Below are 23332 nucleotides of genomic sequence, written 5' to 3' on the forward strand. Positions count from 1 at the left end.
CCTGATGTTTCACAAAGCCTTTATTTTCATTCAGCCATCAGCTTTATTTTGAAGACAAATTCACCTTTCTGTCCTTCACTCCTTTCTTCAGGAAGCACCGTCAGATCTTATCTCCATTGCAGCTGCTTCTAAGTTTAGACACATCCTTTATTAGACAGCAACAGCATGGGACCGTTTTCTTTCATCTTTATGTGAATTTTCTGACTTTTCGGCAGCGTCTTCGTCATGTCAAGAAATCATGTCTTAGATAAACACTTCCTGTGCCGCTGGAATGGTGACAAAATAAAAGCCCATAACATTAAAAATATGCCTTCAAAATAAAAGCATGGAGGGAACGGCTGTCTTACCACTAGCAAACAAAGGCTTGCCGAAAGTGATGAACTGATCAACAGACCTTTATAAGAGTCATTTACATGCAATTCCGTATTCATACATAACATGCACATGCATAACACATGCCTGTTCTCAGCACGAGGTTATTTTTTATTGAAATTTCGTCCATCGGAAATGATACGTCAACTGAGCAGCCTTGGTGGAGTACTGCGCTCTCTGAGCGCTTTTCTAGTTTTTATAAATGTTGCCCTGATATATTTGATGTGGCTAGATAGATAGATAGATAGATAGATAGATAGATAGATAGATAGATAGATAGATAGATAGATAGATAGATAGATAGATAGATAGATAGATAGATAGATAGATAGATAGATAGATAGATAGATAGATAGATAGATAGATAGATAGATAGAAGCATATAAAACAGTGCAAAACAATGCAGAGTGTCAAGTGCCTATATATCCCTGGGGAAGAAGCTGTTTTTACGACTTTTGGTCCGATCCCCTGAGAGATGAACACCTAGGCACCTGAAACTCCCCACCTGTTCCACCTCTTCTCCAGTGATCACCAGACTTTCATGTGTTTTCTCAAGTCAATGACGAGCTCCTTTGTCTTATTGGTGTTGATGAGCAAGCCATTGTTCTGACACCAGGATGTGAGGACCTGGATCTTCTCCCTGTTGGTTATCAACCCCACCACGGCTGTGTCATCTGCAAACTGGTATATGTAGTTTGAGTTATGAGTGGCAGTGCAATCATGTGTGAATAGTGAGTATTAGAGTGGACTGAGAACACAACCTTTGTGGAGGGTGCGAGTGTTCAAGGATGGTGTTTGAGGAGATGAGGTCTCCAAGTCTCATGTGCTCTGGTCTGTTATGACCCTTTTCTACTAGCACCTACTCGGCTCGACTACTCTATTTGTGAGGTTTTCCATTAGGACGTAGTACCTGGTACCAGGTACTACATTTGCACCTACTCGGATGGGGTTCCAAGCGACCTGAGTCGAGTTGATAATGTGACGTCTACAAAATGCTGGCCACTGATTGGACAGGGAGTGACGACACGCGAGAGCGACTCCTTCATGAAAACCAGTGAGTGTTTTGTGACTTCAACAAACTTTTACATTACTTATTCCGTTGGTGAAAAGCTCACTTTAAACAAATATATTTTGAAAGTAACGTCGTTGTCTCCTGTATGCAGACAATAAGCTAGCTAGTTAGCATCTATGCTAACTATGATGCCTTCACGATGAGGTGGTACTCAGTTGTAATGGAAAATGACCTAAACCGAGTCGAGTCGAGTCGAATCGAGCCAAGTAGGTGCTAGTGGAAAAGCGCCTTTAGTGAGGAAGTCCTTAATCCAGCTACAGAGGTGGCCGTCCAGGCCCAGTGACAGCAGCTTGTTGACAGAGTTAAAGGCTGAGATCAGGTCAATGAACAGTATCCTCACATAGGTGTTAGGGTTCTCCAGGCGTGTCATGGCATTGTGGAGCAGGAATGGGACGGTATCCTCAGTGCACTGATTGGTTTTATAGGTAAATTTAGAAACTTTTGAAATCCAGGTTGAAGCTAAGAGAAAGTTTTGTGTGTCTGAATAGCATCCGGCTTGGATCACTTCAGCTGAGGAGGCTAAAGGATGGAAATTTACCCAGAATAGCAAAAACAAGTGTTAAAATTATGGGTCAAAGTTTTGGGATTAGGAGTGAATTGTATGTTGCATTCGAAAACTGTGGCAGAAAGAGGTCATATATGGACAAAAACCTACAAAAAAACAATCTTCTACATCTTTAAATGACATTTGTCATGTTATTATTATGTTTATTCTGGTATCTAAAAAGTAATAAGTAGATTTATTAGAGTTTTTGAAGCTCTGACAATATTTAATTCAACAAAAGGAAAAAGTCGACCCCTGCTGGTGAATAAAGAGAACTGCACAAGTGAGTGAGATGATTGGAATAAAAAAAAAAAAACAGACACATTCCGTCTCAATAAAAATAATTTATTTACAGTGGCATGAATCATAAATTAACAAGCAGCATTGGCAAAAGCAACGTTAGAGTTGACAGCTTGCATAAAGGGTGTGAACGTCCGGACTTCTGCATAATGAAACACTCACACTCTGAAGAAACTGAACGTGCTGGATTTTGTCGCTGCTGAGATGTTTAATATGAACATCACAGCAGAGAGGATACTTCAAATAAAAGAAAAGAACAAAAATCTCTTAATAAGCTGCAAGTCTGTGAACGCCGACGTTCCAGTATTGCGCTGGTTTACTAGTGTGCCGTCAAACGCTCGCCGTTTCAGGAGGTCAGACGCATTTCAGAAGTGGAAAAGAGCCTCCAGATTTTTATTTACAGCGGCCTCTCTCCAGTGAAATGATTCTAAAAGGGGCAAAAGGTGTATATATGTTATAGAAAACTGCAGGAAAGAATAAAAATCTAGAAGTTGACGACTTCTGGATAAAGTTTTCTTCTCCTAGTGTCACTGTTTCATGCAGATCAAGTAGGATTTAAACATTTCTGATTTTAGAATCTGAACATTTATCCCCACCAAGGGACACTTAACCCTAAAAGCTGGCATCGTTGTTTTGCTGATTTGTTTGTGGTGATCGAATAAAATCTGACCAAACTGGCTTTAAATCAGAAAAATGAGATGATCTGATGTAAAATAAGAGCAGCATTGCCCTTTTTTTTCTTCATTTAGTGAACAAAAAAAAGAAAGATGGCATTTTGGATGTGGGTCTTACTGTAAAGTTATATTTTTTAAATATTTCCATAAATATTTCCGCAGCTCTGTGAGATATTTAACCTGATATTTCCCGAATTGTATCAGAATTTTGCAGATTTTATACCAATTCATCTCACATCTGTGTCTAAACAATATCTAGCATTTGAGAACTTTGGTAAGGAAAGGTTAAAAATCCTTCTTTACGATTCTAAAAATAAGCCAGCAAGGAAAATATGTGGTGTTGATGCAGGAAGTGACTGAATACGAGCATCAAAATAATGTAAACAATGTCCGACTCCCTATTGTGGTGATTTTCCCAGTGGAAAATTGCATTTTCAAACGTGGTTTAGTATTGAATTTCATGAGGGTTACGATGCCTCTCTTCAGTAGCAACATGGTCCTGCATTCATGCTCTAAAGGATGTGCTAAAAAAGTAATTAAAAAAAACATTTAATGCCCCTTTTGAAAACCAAAAACACTCTTCTAATCAGAGATATTCTTAAAAAACAGCAAAACAGTGTAACTACAAAGTAAATAATCGCCTATTTTAAACAGTAAAAGTGTAATTTCCAGGAGTTGACACGCAGTTCGCTGCTTCTCGGGAGAAAAACCTAAAAAGCGTCTAATTCTTAGAGTGTCAGCAGTGTGTGACAGAAATAAAAACACCTGTAAACCTCACAGTTAACATACCAGACAGAGAATCACAGAGCTAAGGCATTATGCTAACGTCTTCAGCGTCTTAAGGTACTTACAGGAATTGCAGTATTTTTGCAGTTGATAAAATATACATCTACGAATCAAGAGAAAAATCTTCAGTGTGTGTCAAAATCAAGAGAAATCATTCGACAAGCCGTAATGTCTGCCTTTCAGAAAGTATCTGCGGCTTCATCTTAGAGTTTAACATCTTTGGGATTTTACAACAAGCTAGTGAACCGGAGGATGATTTACTGCAGTCAAAGTTGCAAGATACGAAGGAAATTTTTTGTTTTCTTCTTCGTCTTTACAGTGTGTTTAACAGATTTAACATGAAAGGAGAATCAAGGAATCGACTCAGTTTTGTTCACAATTACAAGCTACGAGAAAGCACCTACTGAACAGCACCTTTCAGACTGATTCAGGTGAAACTATTCCTGAATGCTCCAGTGTGTGAAAATCTGTATAAGTCTGGATCGTAAAGAATCGCCTCCTCTTTCATTAGCAACTAGTGTGTTTATTGGAGCCATTTCCACTCATTCACCATCAAAGACCAATACCACAAAGTCCTGCAGGTCGGCACATCGCAACCAGGAAGCGGCAGTAGCATTGGAGTTTCATTAGTTCAGCACAAGTTTTTGTTTTCGGAGGCGAAGCTGCTTTGGAGGCAAAAATAATCTCATTGGTTAAATTTCAGCAAGCAAAAAAGTTCCTGGCAAGTTTGGCCTGAAAGTTAGTCAAACAAAACCGAAGACGCTGCTCACGCTAATGCTAACATGCTGATATTTAACCCTGTCATGCTAACATTTGCTAATGAGCTAAACAGATGTGTGAACAATGCTGATGTTTGCTGCAACTTTTAAGAAAAGGCTGAAGACTTTTCAGTTTGCTTCGGTCTTTCTTTAAACCGAACCTGTTAGCCTCTGAATTTCTTAAACTGCACTGCAACTTCTACTTTTTAATTCTGTTCATCTCTTTTAATTGTGTTGAAATGTTTCTCTTGATGCTTTTAATATTTCATGTATAGCACTCTGAGTTGACTTGTTGAAATTAAATTAAAATGCCTCACCTAGCTTAGCATGTTAACATGCTAACCTTCGCTAATAAGCACCAAACAGCTCATCCAAATCTAAAAGTCATTTTGTCTGTACCAAATTTCATGGCTATAGATATTTTATTCCTGGATAAAGGAGGAAACCAAGAAGGCTAAAAAGTGCTAAAGGCTAATAAAAGGAATATAACAGGCAGCATTTCCACTGCAGGACATTCAGGAAGGTGTGAAGTTCTGTTTTCAGGTCGGCTCAGGCTTTTCAAAACTAATATTGTTTACTGGATGTAACTCCAGTTCTTTAAGCACATTAGAAATAGAACAATGGATTTGTGTTAGTGTGAATTCTACATAGTTGATGGTGACATTAGAGAGGAAACTGCTACTCAACTGCGGTCTTTAATGAGTCATTATCGAGTCTGACAGGGTTGGTCAAAAGTACCTAAACTGAATTAGGTATTTAAGGTTATTCTATCGCTGAAAACAGCCCTGGAAGAGGTTCTTGAGGTGGTTCCTGGAGTGGAAAACAGCCTAATCATTATTTCTGCGTAACCAGAAAACTGATGCTAAGTTAGCTAGGCTAGTTAGTTACCTCAGCTGAACTTTTGATTTAAAATATTTGCAGCAAAATGGCAACAACTTCTTGATTTCCCGCTAATAAAGTCAGTTAGCTAGCTTCCTGACTAGCAAGGACGTTGCACAAATCAGTTTAGGATAGTTAAATTTTTAGTTTACATTTTAAGCTTTTCATTTGAGCCAATTACCTGTATAATTAGCAGACCAGCCGCTGCTAAGTTTAACCAATGATATATTTCTGCTCCCTGACAAATGTTTATGGAACTAAACTCCAAGCTGCTGCTTTACAATACCACTTAGAGGGAAAGGACATTAAAAATCTATGTACACTATCTATACACATTCACCTTCATTCAAAAGTCATTAAAGAGGGGTGCAGGCCCCGTAACTACAGCAGTTGAAATATATTAATTTTAAAATCGACATCAACATGTACCATTTTCAGAGATTTCCTTAAAGATATATATCATTGATTTTTTTTAAATGTGTCATTCAAATAATCTCTAAAACTTCTTCAAAACTATAAATAAACTGTAAATATTTTCCTCCATAAACTTCATCATTGTCATCTTCAGTTGGGCTCCAGAACGGAACCGTAAAAGATAAACTCCAGAGGTTTCATTTATGCTTGTCAACCGTTCTCCTGCCAAACTGTTTAGTTCAGTTTCACAAAATAAAAAGTTTCTCTATCGTACATACGCCGCCTCAGAGGGTTCAGAGGATCACAGCTGGAGGTGTAAAACTTTAGGATACATTCATGTGACCAGAGACATTCGAACAGCAAACAGTGTGTGAGTTCATGGAAAACAACCTGGGGCTGATAGAGACGTTTCAGGTTTTACTGCAGCGAGTTTCCAGGGACAGAAAACTACTTGTTTTCTAAAAGGTGCTGTATGTAGCATTTTGAAAAAAGACGTGCTTCCCGATTTATGTTTCTTCTTTTACAGTCTTTGACTTTACGAATACGTGCCAGCAACGTATCTTTAAAAAAGCGTGTTTTCTTGAAATTATTCTAATATTTACATGTAAATAAACATCTGTTATGTTCATCTTGTTGCTAAATGGGATCATACAGTGATAATAAAGGTAAAATTGTCTGTATTTTAGTAGTCAGTAGTTTTAAATCTGCTTTCTGAGGTGACATTACTGCAGTTTTACATCAGCCATGATTGGCTTAACACAGCTGAAAAACTGCAGCGGAAAAGATGCTGTAATTACTCTCACAGCCAGAAGGGGGAGACAAAAGCTCCACATAGAGATACAAAGATGTAATTTTTTTTACTTCTACTCAATGGTTAATTATACTAATGTATAAACCTTGTTAGCACTACTGATGATTACAAATTAATATTTTGAAAGGAACAACTGTTTAAACACAAAATTTAATTAAATTTTTTTGGGGAGATCCCAACATTTTCAGATAAATTAGGCTGAATTTATCTTAAAATACATACTGAAAGTGATTTTACTTTCAGGGGAAACCAGGCTTTAATAGGTTAATGTGATTTCTATGTTTCAAATGCTACACAGAACACCTTTTAACACTCTTTTACTCGCTGAATATGAATCTATTCGTTTTTTTTTTTTGGAGCAGCCTTAACTTGATTGTTGTTTGAATTCCATGTAGGATAAACAGATAAATAGAACACATATTGAGTAATTAGTATGAAGAAAAAGCATGAGCTACAGTGAAAAACTAAAATGTGTCCCTGAATCAGCAGTGGCACAGTATTTCTCTTTTGTGTGTGTGATTATCCTCCCGTTGTGCGTTTGCTGTCAGGATGGTTCAGATGGCAGTTTCCCTGTAATTTCTGACTGTTTGCATAAAATGTGAAGCGGCTCTGAACGCAGCTCTGAAGCTTTGACGTGTCTCCGATGTCCTCCGGCTGTCTGTAGTGCCTCTGAGTTGGCTGGTGTGATAGAGGGGCAGTGTTTTCGTCAACTCCTTCATACTTCAGGTGTCAGTGTTTTTGAACGAGTTTCTGCGTTACCTTGTCTCAGCCGCAGCAGCGGTCAGCAGAAGTTCTGCAAAAGAGAAAACCAGAAGCACAGTAAGCATCAACGGAACTCATTGGAAGAGAAATGTGCATGTGGTGGAAGAAAAGGTGTAATAATTGTTCACACTTTGCAATGAGAAGACTCTAGGCTGAGGTGTTGACATAACGTATGTGTTTTACTGTTTCCACTCTGCAGGTCCCTGGGTAGAGATCAGGCTGTATCTATTATTAAAACACAAACCGTGTGGAATATTAAATGAAAAGACCATCAAGTAAACATGTGTCGCACTGACGTTGGATCAGACTGGGCGGAGCTACAGTGGAGAATTTCTAGAACTGGTTCAGTAACATCTGCGTCACCGACTCGTCATGATGCTGGTATTTACTCTGGAACGTTCTTTTCCTTATAGCTCTTCTGGTGTCACATCGTTGTTTTTTTTCCTACTGCTCCTTGCAAACAATCAAAGTTTGCTCCTGTACAACCCAAGGAAAAAAATCTAAAACCACGTTCTCCATTTACAGCTCTTTCAGATCAATCAACAAGATACAACACTGTTCTCTTACAGACCTTCATGTCTAAAAACATCATGTTTACCGCTGGTCTTTTCTGGCAATACCGTTTTTTTTCACTGCAAAAACAGAATTGTGGGTACATTACCCTCCATGCCATACCTGTATTTATTTTTATATATATATATATATACACACACACACACACACACACACACACACACACACACACACACACACACACACACACGTGTATTCTTTAAGCCCTGTTGGGTTTTCTTTTTGCTTTATGTGTATCCAGCTGCTGTAACACGAATTTCCTCATTGAAGGATCAGTAAAGTTTATCTTTTCTTACAGTTTAATATCAGTTTTTCAAATCTTACTCGAGCTTGATGATGAGGATGACACTTACTGTATTACAAAATTCTCCTAAGTGTTTCTGATCTGTAAACCCTGAAGTTAGTAGCTATTACTGACTGATTTGAAATGTTTTTCGGGCTGAAGTTGAAAAAAATAAATACTTAAGGGGTGAAAACATGTAGTCATTTTGCTTATCTGTTTATTATTTTGCCCATATAACTTCCCATAGTCTTGTGTGACTCCATGTAGATTATAAAAAGGAAGCTTTTCGTGAAGGGCAATAACAATTTGTCTTTTTCTTGTATAGCTATAGGCAGCACCTAATGAATTAATGAATGACACCTTTAGTTTGTCACAAGAAATCACCAGGTTTTTGTAAATTTACTCAGGTTTTTAAAATAACTGAGATTATGTATAGCGAGTCAGAACCAAGATACTAAATAGATTTTTTCCTTTCCAGTCAAGAAAGGCATTTTTCAGTGAAGCACTTAAATTTAAATAGGGCTGAAAGCTGAAATAATTTGTCTTCACCAACTGACAGGATGGAAATACCAAGTATGAAGTGGCCAAGTTGTAGCATGTAGTCTGAAAACTAAACAGGACCTAAAACAGAGCCCTGAGGTACACCAATGTTAATGAAGGTGACTTTCCTGTATATTATATACAATGACTAGGCACATAACAGACTAGTTTATGGTGTGTAAGCTTCAATTTTTCTCTGTAGTATTTTTCTCTAGAGTCAAGCCATGTATTTAAGGCTAAACATTACACTAAGCTGGGATAAACTAGAACAGCGTTCCTACATCCCAGTGGAACACGTGACAGTCATTTCACAGCTAATTTTCATGTTTCTATATAACTTTTTCCCACTGTACATTTGTAAATGCTGTTTATAATACATCCCAGAGATGCTGCTCTCTGTTCTCCTACCTCAAGTACAAAAGGTGTCCATAACTCTGTATTTATTTTAAATAACTGTATTTGCCCTACACTTTGTTCACTTTTATTTTGCACTAGAGGTCAGGTTCACTTTCAACTTGCTCTTTTACACATACCTAGTAGTTAAACAGTCAATTTACTTCTGTTTCCTCTTGTACTTTGTGTCCATTCATTTGACCAATAAAGCAGTTAATCTAGGAAAGAACAACAAGGTTTCACTCACAGAACCTGCTTCTCCATCTTGTGTCAACATGTCAATTCCTGCGAGCTGCTCCAGGATCAGGCTGCTGTCAGTCACCTACAGAGAAATAAAATGAGTGATCCTGAATAAGTGTTATGAGGATACAGTCAAGCAGAAACCAGATTAACCGTTTCAGCTCATCTGGAATCGTGTCTTTTTTCACCTGCTCTGTATTCATGGAGCTCATCTGTCCTGACATAGGGTTCATGTTGCCTCCGTTGCCGGCCATGGCGACTCCCAGGTTCATGCTGTTGCTGCCGCCGTACATTCCTCCGCTGGGCTGTGTGGAGTACTGAGACTGGGACTGCTGGGGGTACACACTGAAAGAAGACCAGCTCAGTCAAAGAGAGCGTAAAGCTTTTTCAGATAAAGACATAACGCAAGTGAGCTGTCACTCTGCCATTACCTGTTGCTGGTGGAAATGTTGGCTGATTGAGGCCATCCGTTGAGGTCGGCAGCGGGCTGGTAGCCGGGGGGTCCTCCCTGGTTCGGACCCTGGGGTTGGGCCTGGTTCTGCTGCAGCATAGGGCTCTGACCCTGCCCCATCCTGGGGGACAGCAGGGGGCTCTGCGGGGTGGCGGCCCCACACGGGAAGCATGAAACCGGATCCTGGTGTTGCTGCTGCTGGCTCATTCCTGGAGGTGTGAGCAGATAAGAGGGTCCTAAGATAATACGACAACACAAACACGCACACACCAACACTGAAAACCAAGTAAGTTTCCACTTATAGCTGTTAAACTACACAGCTTCTACCAAACACTACTCTCAGGTCCCTATTAGGTGGAGATTTGAGCAAAATGAACTCTGAGTTTAGGACAAATGGGAATGATCTTGCCTAATCTTGCATCTAACTGCATTTTTTTGACAGATATTTGTTTATTTTATTTATTTTTTAAAGTTTGATTTAAAATGCCATGGAGTATCACACGAGGACGACGGCATGAATTTGTAAAACCAGTGGCAGAATAGTTTAAAGCTTGGGTCAAACACGCTGCATTACATCTACACTACATTGCAGTCTTTGGAATTTTCTAATTGCAAATTGTTTGAAATCATAATTTTGATTTTAAATCGATTAATCATTCAGCTCTACCTCTAAGTGAGAAGAAATATTGCGAAAAAGCTACTGCCGACATCTAGAAAATCTGTAAAATTTTTGTTTAGACATTCAGTTCCTGATTATAGCGGCCCTACAACTAAAAGACAAACCAGTAACAGAGAAAAAATAATTCAACTCTCCACATCAGCAAGCTTGTTTCTTTGTCAATACAACCAAAATATAATTCTGTCTCTTCTTTCACAACTTGAACAATCATCTGAAAAGTCAAAAAGAATCTTTTATCTTAAATGAAATTAGGTGCACATTTACAACAAAACTGACAGAAGACACATGATGTTCACAAAGACAACAAAAAAGGAGCAATGTTCAGTCCCCCCACTGCTGTTTCCTACTGACTGGCTGATGACAGTGTTACAATCATAGTCAAAGAAAGAGTCTAGTTGATTAATTAGAGGATAAAAGCAGAAACCTTGTTGATTTGCACATGAAAACAAAGCAACAAATGATTTAGTCATGCAACCTTGAACCACAACCAGACAACTTACAGAAGCCTTCAGACAAAGACGGCACTCGACCACCGCCACCACAAAAACAGAAAGCAACTACATCCTCCACGAAGCACACACAGACCATTGAGGCGTCGCTGCTGCGCTTAAACAAAATACCTGAACTGCTGAACTGGAAGGTACTGTGCTGTGATGGCGGACTCATTACGCTGCCATACTGCCCGCCTACACTTCCCATCATGCCCTGGCTAGCCAGATGATGGCTGGGGGAGAGAGGGGAGGAGAAGGGGCTGGAGGAGCTGGGATGAGGAGGAGGAGGTGGAGGAGAGGGCAGGCCTGTACCGTAGCTGGAGGCCGGGTAGGGGAACTGCTGCGGGTTGCCCTGCGGGAGCCGTGGGTTGGTGCCGCCCATGGGCATCGGCGTGGGAGCGGCGCCCCCACTGGGCATGTTGGGCGGCATGTTGATGCCCTGAGTCCGCATCATCATGGCGCGCTGCTGATGCACATGTTGCTGCTGCTGGCGCTGACGGAGGTGGTTGCTGAGGTACTCGCGCTGACGCTGCGCCAGCATCTGGGCGTTGAAGGTTCCCTGCAGGACGAAACACACAATCAGGTGAATCTACCCGAGGAAAGGAGCTCGACTGATGCTGAGAATATTTCATGATGACATCACAGAGACGGCAGACTGACCTGGTTTGGTACATTAGACCTTAGAGGTAGATTCATATTGGACACTCCGCCCATCTGGTTCACCACTGGCTGACGGTTCTACACAAGAAACAGCAAAACGACAACCAGATTTATTATGGAGTTTAGAATTTATGGAGGCCAACGTACATTTAGCTATTAAAAATATAATGTGCTAGGTTTAATCTCAGGTATAATCTGTGTATTAAACACAGTGTCGATTTGCATTTGAGCATTTTCTGTTTATTTTTGTGCCTTTAATTTCTAATTTTCTGTTGCAAAATCATCAGATGTTGCTCCGCTTGGTATCAAAGTATTGTAGTCAGATTAGTAAGAAATTATTTTAGCGAAGGGACTTTATTATTACTATTATGGATGCATATATGTGTCCAGTGCTCTTTTTTTATGCTGTAGTTTGTTGGGGAGGAAGCATTAAAAAGAGGGACGCTGCACGACTGGACAGACTGGTGAGGAGAGCTGGCTCAGTGGTGGACACAGAGCTGGACTCTCTGGTTTCAGTAGCAGAGAGAACAACCCTGGAGAAGTTTCTCTCCATCCTGGACAAGACCCAGCATCCTCTGCACATGACTGTGATGAGTCAGAGGAGTGTGTTCAGCTCTAAGCTGCTGTCTCTGACCTGCTCCACCAACAGGCTCAGGAACTCTTCTGTCCCTCTGGCCTTCAGACTGTACAACGCTCCACTGAGTGGCTGAGGGGGTCGCAGTCATGATCACAGTGGGACTGATCCAATGTGATTGTAGAACGTCTATGCACCTTATTTAGTTTACGACAAATGTTTTCGTATTACCTGTCAAACTCACTTATAACCACTTAAATCACGATGCCTTGAAAGGTGTAAATACTGTTTATTGACTTTTAATACAACTAGTTTTCTATAGATTTTAAAACTAGAAGTGTTTTGTTCATGGTATTGTACGGCAAGTTTTTTAAGAGTATATATTAACCTTCAATATTAATATTACGAACCTGCCTGTTGTTGTATGTAAGCTGCTGAACACTTTGAATTTCCCTGGGTATTAATAAAGTATCTATCTATCTATCTATCTATCTATCTATCTATCTATCTATCTATCTATCTATCTATCTATCTATCTATCTATCTATCTATCTATCTACTGGACACAACAGACAAGAAATGACGTTTTTGGTAGTAGCTCTGAAGCCAACTTGAGTTAAATCAAATTCTACATTGCTAACATCGACATGTTTTTGGTGTTTAAATATGTGTTACAGCTGCATTTTTGCCTCAGATAAGTTTGAAACGATGGACACATTCTCTAAGTAGCTCAACATTTTGTTGTGAGTATTTCAGAGCCTTTAAATTGACAAATTTTATATTTACTTGGAGTTTTCTTAAAGACTGAACTGAAAACATGGAAGTGCAAAAGCCATGTCTCACATGTGAACACACTGCTATTTTGGCAGATATTTACAAGCTGTTTCCCCTCAACTCTCCACCAGGTGGCAGCCTGGACCTGAACACTAATTTTCACTCATTTTTTTTTTTATTTCTACATATCGGGACGAGCTGCTTAAAGAACAAATATGTAGACATGAACACACTACAATAAAATACATGCAGAGAAAGTAAAAACATTCTCAGAAACAAAAAGCATATATCAATAAAGATATAATCCTCTTGTGTAAAGACAGCAGGAACATCATGAGCTCTTCAGAGACGCTCCACTGTGTTAACGGCCAGTCACCAAAGGTACAGAGCATGTATGCAATCATCTTTGAGCAACTGCATGAATCTGTGTGTGTGTGTGTGTGTTCATTGTTAAGTGTCTCGGCAGCAGGGAATCGCTGATGAAGCCAGAAATCTGAAACACGTTTGTTCCTTTCTCTCTGCTGCTGTTTAAACCCACTGAACCCTGTTGGCCTGCCTGTCTACTCTGCTGCATCAGTCGCAATTAAAAAATAAATCTGTAAATGTAAAATACATATTTCACATGGGGCTAAAACTCGGCAAAAACAGACTTAAAATTTGAGTGTCTCAAAAGGTCTAATGGTTGAATGGTTGAAAACAAGGAAGCCTGGCGTGTCAAGATGTGACTGAATTTTCTGTAACTGTTTTTATTTACAGGAAGGAAGTGATAAGAATTGCATTTATGATCACATTCAGGCATAAATAAGGAAACAGCCTCCCCATAAATGTCTGTAATCATCTATAATCAGCTGTGATACAAGAGAACATGTATCCCAAAAAGTAAAATGTTCTTTTCTAAGCCGTTCTTGTGTGTGTTTTTGGATTTTCACCATTTCACTGCAAGGTTTCCACCAGGATTCATTTTGAGAAAGTTAGAATACAGCTTGTCACTCTGGCTTAAGTGTGACAACGCTGGATGAAAACTTACTGGAACAGCATTCATCCCCACTAACTTAGTATCTGTGAAGTTATTCTGTTTACCAAAACTGAATACCAAACATCAGACGTCACTGAAGTTCTTGAATCTTTTGTTCTACGTTCGATAAAACTTTTTAAAATGTGAACTTCTTTTGCTACAGACGTCACCAAAGCACAACATTGTCTCTTTTATAAATAATCCAAACAACAAAGTGGAAGTGATTAATGCTTAGATAAAGAAGCAACTGATTTACTTTCCAATTTGGAGACAGTTTTGAGCATTCATAACTGCTCACACTGAGTTTGAACATAGTTTGACTTGGAAAGTTTAGATGTAAATTTGCTCTAATGACCAGCAGCAAACATCCCTTACAGTCCTGAGCCAAAAAAATGTGGAATTCTGTCATTTTAGTTAAATATAAGCTTCCTGCTGAGAAATTTTTCCATCGTTAACAGATTATCCACCAGTAACGTTAGCAACAGCACAACTCGTACATGACTCACACATTACAAAACAAACTTCTGGTGCCACCTACCAGCTGGTTCTGGAGTCTGTGCTGCAGCTGCAGCCTCAGGTTGTTGGGCTGCGAGGGGACAATCGGACCGGGCCCCCCCGGCCTCATGCCAGCTGGTCTGGGCCCGGCGCCACCAGCCATCCTCATCATTGGGGGGTAGCCGGCAGGAGCCATTCTCTGAGGCCCCATGTGGCCGCCCATGGAGGGGCCGTGGTAGCCGCCATCAGGAGGCATGCCGCCGTAACCCGGCGGGCCGCCGTAGTGTTGACTGTAGAGGGGAGGCTTCATGCCGGCCGCCGGGTCCGAGGAGCCCAAGAACTGGTCCTGGTCCGACAGAGGACCCTGCAGGGAGGTGACAGAGAGAAAACATTAGTTTAAAGGATCGTGGAGTTCTTCAGGCAGGATGGAGGCATAGTGGATCAGTGCCAATGACTTTCTTTATAGTCATCAAATCCAAAACACGTTATCTATGATTTTATAAAATAGAAAGTAGGAAAAGGAACTAGATTAACTCTCTGAACCCCAAGCAGTTCCTGAACTCATTTTTCACTGCAATCTAAAGGTCTTCACCTCTATTGAACCTGCACAGCCGTGGCTAGAGGTAGAGAGAACTCAAAAATGTCTGTGCAGTATAACAAACTAATAATGCCATTAAAAAAGCAAAAGTTGAACTTCTTAGATTATTTCTTTTACCAAAAATTTAAAAAAAATTCAATCAACATGAGCAACATTTTTCCAAGGTGTCAGCAAAACTGACAGAAAAGATGGCGGCTGTACATACTATTGATATTTTCTACTTTCTTACACAGCCTGCAGTTCAGTCAAACAGACTCTGAAATTTCAGTCACGTGAATGTTTTTTATTTTATTTTTAATACATTTTCTAAATAAGACATGTAGACAAAAAGTATTATGATGAAATAGCTAAATTTTAAGTTTAGATTTGTTAAATTTCTCCAACAAAACTGAGATACATGTGTCAGTGTTCACAGGTTCTGGCTCTGACAAATGGTGTAGTTTTGGTGTTTTTTTGTGTTTTTTTTTTTTAAGAAAAAGTGCCTTTTAAAGGTGGGCTTGGGGGTTCAGAGGATTAAAGAGTTAAATGTCTGTACGAACACTTTTTCATAAAGGTTTCCTTTCGTTCCCAGCCATGGTGAATCCATTGGTTGGTTTGAAGATGCTCACCTGTCCTGCCAGCGTAGGGATTCCCAACATCTTGTCAATTTCCTCCAGACCTTCATAGTCCTTCAACACTGAGCACAACTGGTTCAACAGAGCCCCTTCATCTGGTTGGCCCTCCGGCCCTGTACAACAGCCCATCCCATCCTCCTGGGGGACGCCGTACGGTGGCCTGGAAGGAAACTTGGTGTTATTGTCAAACTCGAGTCTACTGCTGACACTTCCTTTATGGCTTATGGTGGAATGAAAGCCATACCTGCTTTGGTTTCCATAATGATCCATCATCATTCGGTCTGGCCACGGAGCAGTCTGATTGGTCGGAGCTTGTTACCGGGAGGAAATAAACTTAGTATCAGTGAAAGATTTGATGGAAGCTGATGTCAGTGTTTGAGAGTTTCTGTTATTTTGTTTCTTCTTACCATTGCCCATCATCTGCATGTTGACCATGGCTCTGGATCCAGACGGACCTCTTGTAGGCAGCGCAGCGTTCATGTTAGGGACCATGCGACCAGGTCCGACTCCCTGGGCCATCATCGGCCCCGCGGTGCCCCCCATGGGCCCCTGGGGACACCAACCTTGCTGCATGGAGGACCGCATGCCTGGTTTGGGGGAGAAAAAGAATCAGTTTTTTCATTTCTTTCCATTTTGAGCCAACAACATATTATTATCCGCATATTATTATCTGTTCTATTTAACTCTCTGAAACCCAAAACCCACCAGTAACAAAGATTTTTTTTTAATAGTCAAAATTACACCATTTATCAGTCACATACTATATAAAATTATCAGATTTTCAACTTTTTGACAGCCGTTGTACTTATCTGTGATGTGCGCAAATTGATCCAAATTGAAGTGCAAAAATTGTGACCATCTTCATGTCTCATTTTAAAATTACCCAAAATAACACGTATGCATTAACCAGATGCTTTAATAAACTAAAAATTCAGCACCCCTCAGTGCAACTCAGAACCAAATAGTGACTCAGCTGTGACCAACAGTCGTGTTACAAATATTATTAAGATTTTTTTTTTGCAGTATTTGTAACACGTCTTAAAAACGTGTTGTATATGTTGATTAAAGATGTTTACTTTGTTTTTTGCATAATAGATAATGAAAGTAAACTTTTGGTTTTCATTTTTTGAAAGATTTATGGCACTTTAACCAAAAAGACATGTTTAAGCTCTCTCTACCTCTAATCATATTTGTGCCGTTTTCATAAATGTGCAGGACTTTATCTTGTAGTGAAAAAAGAGCCCAACGACACTAAGAACCGTCAGAAACTGGTTGGGGTTCAGAAGGTTAACTATCAGGATCTCCCATAAATAAAACTCCATGCCAATATAACTTTCAGTTACATGAAGTGACCCCATTTGTGGAGCAGCAAGAAAAAGATGCGACACTTGAAGATACAGCACAGTATTTGGCAGGATGTTGTGTTTCTCGTTCTGCCTCACCTGTGTTGGCCATTGCAGCCTGGTTGGCCATGCCGGCATGGGTTCCCATCATGCTTTGCTGCTGCTGCTGCTGCTGCTGCTGCAGTAAGGAGTAGGGGCTGTTGTTCCTGTGCTGAGGGGGGAAAGGCCTGGCGGTGTTGGGGTTGGGACCCATACTGTTGTCCAGAGACAGGCTCCTGATTGGAGGAGCACCTTGAGTCGGCTGGCCTGGCCGGGAACCATTAAAGCCTGCTGGGAGGGGAACAGGAACAAGGTTTTCTTACTCCTACAGTACTATACAAATTCTAGAAAATCCAATGATCTAATACCTTGATTGTTTCAGAGATTATGAGGATTGGCTCCAGTTTGAACATTTCTTTGACCCAGAACTCATTAAGTTGAACACCCTGTTGCAGACGTACCTGCAGGGCTGATGGGAGGGAAGGTTCTGTGCTGGTTGGGGGAGCTGCTGCTGTCTGTCATCTGCAGGATGTCACTGATGATGGTCTGTTTGTCCACAGAGGAGCCAGGGGCCACAGAGGAAGAGGAGGATGAAGAGGAGGCCACACCTCTGGCTGGTGGCTGACTGGGGAACAGCTGCTGCTGCTGCTGCTGCTGAGCGCCACTTTGCAGGTCCTCCAGCAGGTCCTCCAGCTCACTGGTCTGGGATCAGCCACATGAGAATAACACAACAGGATTAGAAGATGGATATTTTATAGCATAAAATGGCACTGAAAGAACATGTTAACATCATCTGATATTAGCACCAATATTACATTTAAACTGGGTGGCGACAAACACTTTGATAATGACGTTTCAATGACATTAATTGCTGAAGTTTAAGAAGGGTAACACATTTTGTTCTCCTGACTGTTTCATGAGGACAAATCCTGTTTAAAAATGTGTCAAAAGTCTGTCAAATGATAATTTTTTTTGTGTGTTTTTGCTTTCCAACTGATGCTAAAATAAGTGGAGATTGTTAATTTATCTATTACACATAGAACACAGATACATAGATATATAACAATAATAACAGATACATAATAATTAGGTCCCACTCCGACCGGTCCTACCAGAAACCAGTGCTTGCAAAAGGTTTCGAGGTACATATCGAATATGGGCAAACTGGCATTGGTGGAATGGATACGCTGTCTCGGCTGCAGTCTGAATGAAACTGGTATGTGGTGAATTTGTCACAATAGGCGTTAAGGGATTAAACCCAAACCACCACCAAGACTTCTCACCTTTAATGTGGTCCTTAATTAAAAGCACACACTGTCATGATCAGAGAAAACTTAAAGGACAACCTCATGTGTTTAAATTATGTTTTAGCTTTTGAAGATGTTTCTGAAGTAGGGACCAAGCTCTCTTGGGTGATGAAAAAAAAGAAAGAGAAAAGCTTTCAGCTCCGGTGCAAACATCTGAAATATCCAAGTGTATGAAGTGGAAAGTTTTAGATATTCCCACAGATTCACTTCAAAGGAAGAGTTGCATCTGTCCTGATGTTTACATGATCTAAAACATGCAGAAAATAGCAGAATAAGGAATTGTTCATCCTGTTTAATAACCAAAGCACACAGCACAAAAGGTGGAAATAAGTAATAAAGCAAATGTAAAGGCTGCTGTTGCCTTCTGATGACAACTTTGAGAGAAATGGAAACCCCCCTCACTAATACAGCGTAACTTAAGCCACCAGCACACACACACAGATACACAGCGCTGACAGGGATGGTTTCCTCCGGCCGTTTGGCTGATGAATAGAGGAGGAGCTAAAAATAAACTGCCAGCACTAACGAGGTCATGTGTGATGTACAGTACGACACACAGTCGCAGCTCTGTTTAACACACACATACAATGTGGACGCGTATGAAAGGCAACATTTCAAATGCAAATGTCCTCCCAGGAAATCCTTCCCCTCCTCTGCACAGGTGAACAACCTACAGTTTTGTTTATTCACTGGATTAAGGACCAGCTGGCCACCTCTATCACTATTTTACAAACATGTAAATACACTAAATCTTTGACCTATAGCACACTAACTTTAGTATTTAATGCTAGCAAAGCAGTGTGACACCCCTGCAGCAGATTCTTGTGATCTTGTACTCATAAACACAGTAGCAGTGAATACAAACCAAACATAATTTTGATATGTAGCCTCATTTTTTATGTCTGGTACGATGTTAGATCACTGTTAAGAAATCTAGAATTTGCTTTATTATAACGGTAAGGACTGCACACAAGTTTGCTGACACTGTTATAGTTTGCCAAAGGTGCTACTCAATGATTTTGGTGCAATTTCAAATACTCTGCATTGTAGTTATTTGGAAATATAAAGATTAATTGTTCTTATCTTATACATAGATTAAACTATGCTTTTGGATCTGCTATTTTATCTTGGGCTCTTGGTCAGGTTCCTCAAGCCATTTCTGAGCAGTTTTTGCAGTGTGGCGGAGCACACTGTCCAGCTGGAGGAGGCTGCTGCCGTCTGCAATAATGTTTAGGGAGTTGGCGGAACCTAAGGTTTCCCAGCAGAAACACTACACTGTAACAAAAAGATCAATGTTATTGACTTCATCTGGTTTTAAAGGTTCCATACAGTGAAAATCCAATTTTAGGAAGGATCGACCGATATGGGCTGTTCAGGGCTGGTGCCAATTATTGGGAATCAAGAAAGACCAATAATTGATGTAATAGGAGGGACCCTATCATTCATAATTACGCTTCTTCATTAATAAGGATTACTATTACCGAATATGCAAAATAGCAATAAAAGTGAAGACGTCAGAGCATCACAGGATATTAAGATACTCTATACTGTTTACAGGAGGATGGAAAATTACCTGTCTCCTTTTCTCCTTAAGTTTTTTAAACTCTTCTTCTCTGTTTCATTTTTCTTTATGTTCTATCACTTCCATAGCCCTGTAAGGTGTATAGCTTAAAGCATTAGAAATTATTGTTTTTCTGCCACAGTTTCAAGGTAATCCGAGGCTGCCTCCTAACTAAACTGCCATCCATTAGCATAGCCTTAGCTCCTATGAAAGCAGCTAATTTCCTGATTTGTGGTGATGGTTTGTGTTTTTTTTACTCAGTTTTTTCAGGTCTTTTCCTGTGTCTCTGCTAGAGAGACGTGTCAGTTAGAAAAGATCATTAAAGGTAATCTGACTTTGGAAACATGTTGCGGTGCACCAGATAGTGTTAGCCACAGGCCGGACAGTTGGCCTCACAGCGATAGCCTTAGCCTACTGTCGTCAGCAAAATGAGTTCTAGCTGCAGTGACACCAACAAATAAACTATTTGGACATTGCAATGTAACTGTGAATACTTGTGGAAGATTGCAGTGTTTACCACAAATTCAGCAACATCTGCTACCTCACCTTCCAAATATAGCACTGCTAATTCATTGGAGCTGTTCTGCTCTGAAAACGCACCGTTTTTCCCTGTCTGAACACAGCAGCTTTCAGTGTTGATTGGCTATTATTTGTGAGGTGCAACCAATCACCTAGAAGTGTGGGTGGTACATTGCTGAGACCACAGAGTGACTATAGACAGAGAAAGGAGGCTGCATCAGAGCTAAAGTAGTATCGACCTCAATAATCGGTCAGGCAGATAATCGATCTATTCCTTATATATATATCCCTATTTTTGTTGTGTTTTGTGGTTGGTGTAACCTTAGGGGTGTAAAATGAAAGTTGTAAAGATATAAAAATGGTTACTTCTGACATTCCTCAAGCCTCTTCGCTACACAAGTCAGTTTAACTGAGCTGCTACGTACCTTCTGAAGCACCAACAGTCATGTAGCTCATAATTAGCATAATCCTGCCTTTAAACTGCTCACTGCTTCCATGTAGCTATTCATAATGAACATTTGCCTCACAGTGTAGATACACTGGTAAGCCAGAACATCATTAGAATTACAACAGGCTAAACATCCGTCGAACAAGCACCTTCCTGGCACCTTCACTAGACCCTTCCTGGATGGGAGCCTCTGAATACCCTCCTCCTCTCCGGCAGCAGCCTCCACTGCCCCGGAGGCACAACTGCTGGTAGGAAGGTCGCCTTTGTCCCAGAGACTGAAGCTCAGCCATCATCATGAGGCCCCTTCCTGGAACTGACTAACTATGTTGAACCACCTGCACTTTCAATAAGCATGACTGCTCTCTGAACCAGCTCCACTTTTAACACCATTGACCCTACGATGGAGAGAGTCTCAGCACTGAAACCATTATTGCGTTTGGGTTTGTTACTTGCTTACCACTGAAAGCCACTTAATATAAATGTGTGCACACGACGCCATTTTAAACAGGGGATATAGAAACGCTCTCACAGATTCATCTCTGGCAGCTTCCATTAGCTGAAACTAGAGCTGCAACTGTTTTTCCCGAGGGAGAACTGAGAGAATATTAATCAGCAAGTACTATGATAAAATAACTCACAGGTTAGCTGTATGTTTAACCAAAAATGCCTGAGATTTGATGGATTTATGCTTTCAAATTTAAGAATTTGCAGATGTATGTTCTAACAAATTGAGGGTCTTTGGATTTTGAGCTCAAGTCATTTGTTAGTGTCAAGCTGAGATTCAGGATTTATTTAATGACCAAATGAATAATTAATTAATCAAAGGTAATCAGAAGTTAACTCAATCATGAAAAATCATCAACAGTTGCAGTTTTCATTTCAATGCAGATTTAAATCTGCATTGAAAGGTATGTGTCTTATACGTTTGAGTCTTTCACAGTATAATTTTGCAGCACAGCTCTTCGATTAGCCCACTGAGGACCATTAAAGTTCATTTATCCCTCATCTTCTCCTCTCTGCTGCTCCGTTAGCCTCCTCATTACTCCCTTTGTCCTTTACAGCGATCCTCCAATCCTCAGTCTATTTTCTCTAAATGGTAGAGAGGTCCTTCTCCACTTTCTCCTCCTCAATTTCCACTCGCTGCTGTATCACTGTATCTCCCTTTTCTCTTCATGCCTCTTTCTTAGATTTCAAACATCCTTGCTAGTTTTCAAATTTCCTTACTATACTCTGTCTTCTCTCTTTCTCATGTCTAGGGCTGCTACTAACAATTATTTTCATCGTCTGTCAATTATTTTATTGTTGTTTGTTTCATGCAATGTCAGAAAATCTCTATGTAGCCTGCAGATATCTTGTTTTAGTAGCAACAAGAAGATATTCAGTCATCGACGGGTGAACAAACAATAAAATATTCCAATTTGAAAAGCCGGATTCAGAGAAAGTGATTATCAGAATAGCTGGTGATTAATTTAGCTGTTGTTAATCGTCGCAGCTCCACATGCATCAGGTGATGGAGGCCCAGAGAAGTGGCTGTAGGAAAACTGGCTGAGAAGCAGCTGCCTATTGACCGAAGCCAAACATCATCTCTTGCTCTTCTGGGATGTTTGCACACACATATATATTTTTAAACACACAGACACACTGTATATGCAGCCACACGCACCTAAACAAATGCACACAAACACACCCACATATATGGTGAGGCACAACAACACAACTCCTCTGCTGCTCCTGCAAGATACGCTTCAAATGCAGCGCACAAACTTTCTCACTGGAGCTCTCAAACGCACACATACGACCTGCGAGGCACATACACTGACTCACACATGCTTAAGCCTTTAAACAGTACTTTGCCAGGGCACCTTGTGTTTCTGGGAGTGTGGGGGACAAGTTGCCATCGGCTGCCTAAAGAGGAACTCAACACACATCTGACAGAAGCACAGAACACCGAGCATCAGCTACTCCGCTTCTCACTTGAAGGTGTTTATAGGAGCTGTTAAAAGCACCCATATGCCAATTTGTTAAGTGGACAAATTCCTTCAGTATTTTCGTTTACTAAGAAGACCGCTGCCCTCACGTGTTGCTTGATCCGTCTGCCCCTTAAACCTGACATCTCAGTTACATACTGATTTGAATGCCTCTTGGATATTACATATTTTGAGCCATGTGAGTGCTGTGGCTGAATTTCGATTACCATTCGCTGTACTTGAAGAAAAATGTCAATATAGGCCGTTTGTGTCTTAACTATTTACATACTAAGGATCTAAATTTTAACATGCTATGAAATACTTAGATACAGTTTGCTATATTTCAGGTCTCATATGGTGAAAATTTGAAAAAAGTTTGTCGTTGTTAGAAACTTG

The 23332-nt window shown here is 40.3% G+C and overlaps 1 protein-coding gene across 1 annotated transcript in view; it reads right to left on the bottom strand.

The window, feature by feature from the left end:
• Positions 1-2317: 2317 nt before the first annotated feature.
• The window catches only part of LOC111563871 (nuclear receptor coactivator 2-like), a 68677-nt gene continuing 47662 nt past the window's right edge, over positions 2318-23332 (bottom strand). Inside the window, 11 exon segments of the mRNA XM_055014485.1 lie at positions 2318-7403; positions 9409-9483; positions 9590-9746; positions 9833-10061; positions 11152-11581; positions 11683-11760; positions 14584-14904; positions 15747-15912; positions 15997-16339; positions 17195-17425; positions 17596-17836. Coding sequence (XP_054870460.1) covers positions 7392-7403; positions 9409-9483; positions 9590-9746; positions 9833-10061; positions 11152-11581; positions 11683-11760; positions 14584-14904; positions 15747-15912; positions 15997-16339; positions 17195-17425; positions 17596-17836 — 2283 coding nt within the window. The 3' untranslated portion in view covers positions 2318-7391.

Source organism: Amphiprion ocellaris, chromosome 10 (genome assembly GCF_022539595.1).
Source record: "Amphiprion ocellaris isolate individual 3 ecotype Okinawa chromosome 10, ASM2253959v1, whole genome shotgun sequence".
NCBI lineage: Eukaryota > Metazoa > Chordata > Actinopteri > Pomacentridae > Amphiprion > Amphiprion ocellaris.